The following is a 3,823-nucleotide window of genomic DNA, read 5'->3' on the forward strand; positions in this document are numbered from 1 at the left end:
TTTGTAAGCACTAAATTTATATGACATTCAATTACCTGATTATAACAAACATCATCATGAATAATACAATAAAGGAACTTCTTTCCACGGTTTTACCAGCGCCTCTCAACAATGCCCAGTGTGATATTGCGATGCAATGCTAGCAAAATATACAGCCCGTGATATTTCTCTTATGTGAAATTACCAAATAGGCTTTCAATTTATGTTGGGATATAGCGGCGGCTCAGTTTAAGAGGCGTACTATTACCATGATTGTTAGTTTTGTTATGATTTTCATTATTATCACTGTTATTACTACTACTTTTATTATTATCATTATCCTTATTACTATTGTTTTTTTATTATCATCATCATCATCATTATCAATTCGTTATTATCATTATTATAAATTAATTATTCTTATTATCATTATCAACTCGTTATTAATATTATTCTCAAAATTTTCATTATCATTATTATCAATATTATTATTATTATTATCATTATCATTATCATTATCATTATCATTATCATTATCATTATCATCATCATCATCATCATCATCATTATTGTTGTTGTTCTTATTGTTATCATTTTATCACTATTATTATTATTATTATTTCTATTACTATTATCATTTTTCTTATTATAATTATTATTATCATTATCATTTTTATTATTATAAAAACAATAATAGCTTTTATTATTACTATTATCCTTATTTCTACCTTTATTATTATTGTTATTATTATTATTATTATTATTATTATTATTATCATTATTACTATAATAATAATAATAATAATAATAATAATAATAATAATAATAATAATGATAACAATAATAATAACTATTATTATTATCATTATCAAAATTATTATTAGTAGCAGTAGTATCATTATTATTATTAATATCAATATCATTATTATTATTACCATTATTAATATTATTATCATTAATCATAATAAACATTAACATTATTATTTGTATTATTGTCATTATCATTTTCGTTATCATATTATTATTAATACTACTATTATTATTATCCCCTTTACTAATATCATTGTTATTATCAACCGTTATTAAAATTATCATCATTAATATTATCTTTACTATTATAATTTTTGTTATTACTTCATTATCATCATCATCGCCATTATCATTATTATCATTGTTGTTGTTATTATTATCATTATCATTATTACTATTGTTATTATCATTATTATTATTATTATTATTATTATTATTATTATTATCATCATTATCATTATTATCATTATCATTACCATCGTCATTATAAAAACAGGAAGTTAGTATCGAATATACGGGGATGTTTACCATATGGCATTATCTGCACCGCCCTTATCAGCAATATCTTAAGTTCCCTAGAAACTAATTTCAGGCGACTGGGAGTTTAAGCCCCGCGCACAGCTACCACGTCAGCAGCCATCGTCGAATCGGTAATATGCTAAATTTTCAAGTATTTTACTATTGCATTCGGTTGGTAAGTTAAAGAGATAAAAGTAGGTCTTATCTGCAGTGGCCTCGTCTGCTATTACTTAAAATTCTTTGTTGTTGAACCGCAAGTAATTATGAGTTCAAGGCCAGTCTACACATTGTTATAATAAACATTATGTATGTGGCTATTGGTTAACACAAATGCATAATCCATTGTCGAGGTCTTACTAACGTCAAACGCTTCTGGTTTTCACTTCATATAGATTTCATAATTTGCCATGTGGTATTAAAAAATGTCCGGAGCAAGACTGTCAGTCCTCAGGCAGCCAGGCCACCTCCACCGACCGAACAGCCTGCACCACACCAACAGAGCCCAAACGGGGTTACACAAGTGAAATCTCCTGCCAAGACTCTGCAACGCAGCTATTAGACGTTACATGAACCTCCACAATGAACCCCATCCTTGAAATTGTTCCCCTGTCCATTTCCCGGTCCGCTTGCTACTGGTGAAAATATTGCTTCAACTGAATACAGTGCGGCACCTTCAAGAGGCACATATAGGGGAATCGTCGACTGTTTCCCCCGACCTTCACCGCCTTGAACTGTGCAGTTGAAGAGGCAGCGATTTATGACTAGGTCTTGGAACCTCCTCGACTGAGAGGGACAGCAGACGATAGTAATCCTCTCTAGCCTTGAAGTGGACTGTAGGAAGCTGTACTACCTTTGCCACTTCCCAGGCATTGGTGAAGCAGACGCAGCATGTCCTTCACTAACGCACCATGTATTTTCCCCCGTATATAGAAGAGAACCCTGGGAAGTAGGTCATAAAATAGCAGTCCTAACAGTAACACAAGGCACCCTGTTATGCACCCATGCAAGGCCTTCCACTACCCAATCTCCTCTTCAGATAGTTTCATATGATGTAATAGCTCATCTCTGGGATTAAGGTACATACTGAACCACCATAGCCCGTACCGTTTCCTGTAGTTGGTGTCCTTAAGACACGGCCCTGCACAGCTTCCTAACAGCCTTCTTTGACCTCCTGCAGTTGCAATTGGTAGTCCTTACCTGAAGCCATGAGTGTAACCCACTGTAGAACATAGTAATTGGGGGGTCATAAATGTTGCCTTGACATAGCCTTGGTCAACAGTCACCCTAATAGTGGCAGACTCACTCGCTATCGAGGCTAGCACTCATTCACTCATTCATCCTCCATCAGCCTAATGGAGACCAGCCATTGTATAAAGACTCTATAACCAGTAAAGTGCTCATAAAAAGGATGTCGGCAGATATGAGGCCATCTGAGACAGCCTTAGAATATGTGAGACCAAGATGTATTACAAGACCTAGCCACCTTCATGCCAGGAGGAAGAGTCACTTGGCCTGCGGCAGATATTGAGACCTTGAGAAGCTGTGTGTTTAGTGAATGGGACTGTCATGTCATGAGGTTAGGCCCTGAACTGGTCTCTGTGGAAGAACAGGGCAAATCCCTAGGAGGGTTCTTGGCTTTTCACTGAACATGCTGCTGCCAGGGAAGATTGTGGCAGATAATGATGATACCAATCTAGCATGACCCATATTATATTTATAATTTTGCTGTATGCATTTCTATGTACCAAGGAATGCCTGTAAATATGTCTCAGAAAGAAATATGGCCTCTATGTGATTTCTTAGCCATAAAATAACACATTACAAAATCTTATTTGCATAAATTTTTCTTCTTCCATGGTATTTATCTTTGAACAGAAAAAAAAGGAAAAAAGAGAACAAAAATCTCAAGTAACCATCTACACTTTCATTTATTTACCAGCTTTATATAAAATCAAAAACAAATATACTTTTTTATTTAAGCTTTCGGCTCTTAACAGTATAAGCCTTAATACCCGTAGTTTCTCCGTCGTAACGATTGAGCTCTTTCTTCACTTGTTGTACCTAAAAAGGACAAAGAAAATATCTCTTAATGAAGAATGTATCAATACCTTATCGTATAATCATGTCTATCTGCTCTTTGTATTTTTTGGAAGATCACGATCACTAATTTTCTAAATTTAAATTATCCTTTGATATCAACTGTAATGGCTATTCTTTGGCTCCTAATTTCTATTACCTTTTTTTCTCTTAAGGAAACAGTTTATTTCAATGAAAGAGAAAGAAAGAAAGAGAGAGAGAGAGAGAGAGAGAGAGAGAGAGAGAGAGAGAGAGAGAGAGAGAGAGAGAGAGAGAGAGAGAGAGAGAGAGAGAGAGAGAGAGAGAGAGAGCATACCTGTCCTCTCCTCTTCTTCAGCTTGGCCTGGTACTTTTTCTTGTACTGCACCCTGGGGTTCTGCAATTCCTTCTTGCGGTACGCTGTCAGGCCCTTGTTCTTTGAGATCTCGTAGTTGACGCT

At 34.4% G+C, this 3,823-nt stretch overlaps 1 protein-coding gene across 1 annotated transcript in view; it reads right to left on the reverse strand.

Annotated features, from left to right (window-relative positions):
- Window positions 1-3,212: 3,212 nt before the first annotated feature.
- Window positions 3,213-3,823, reverse strand: part of LOC125027209 (something about silencing protein 10-like) — an 11,486-nt gene continuing 10,875 nt past the window's right edge. Inside the window, exons 10-11 of the mRNA XM_047616150.1 lie at window positions 3,701-3,823; window positions 3,213-3,369 (exon numbers count right to left, since the gene is read on the reverse strand). The exon at window positions 3,701-3,823 is cut by the window's right edge and continues 35 nt beyond it. Coding sequence (XP_047472106.1) covers window positions 3,280-3,369; window positions 3,701-3,823 — 213 coding nt within the window. The 3' untranslated portion in view covers window positions 3,213-3,279. The remainder of the gene's footprint in view (window positions 3,370-3,700) is intronic.

This window comes from Penaeus chinensis, chromosome 7 (assembly GCF_019202785.1).
Source record: "Penaeus chinensis breed Huanghai No. 1 chromosome 7, ASM1920278v2, whole genome shotgun sequence".
NCBI classification, from domain to species: domain Eukaryota; kingdom Metazoa; phylum Arthropoda; class Malacostraca; order Decapoda; family Penaeidae; genus Penaeus; species Penaeus chinensis.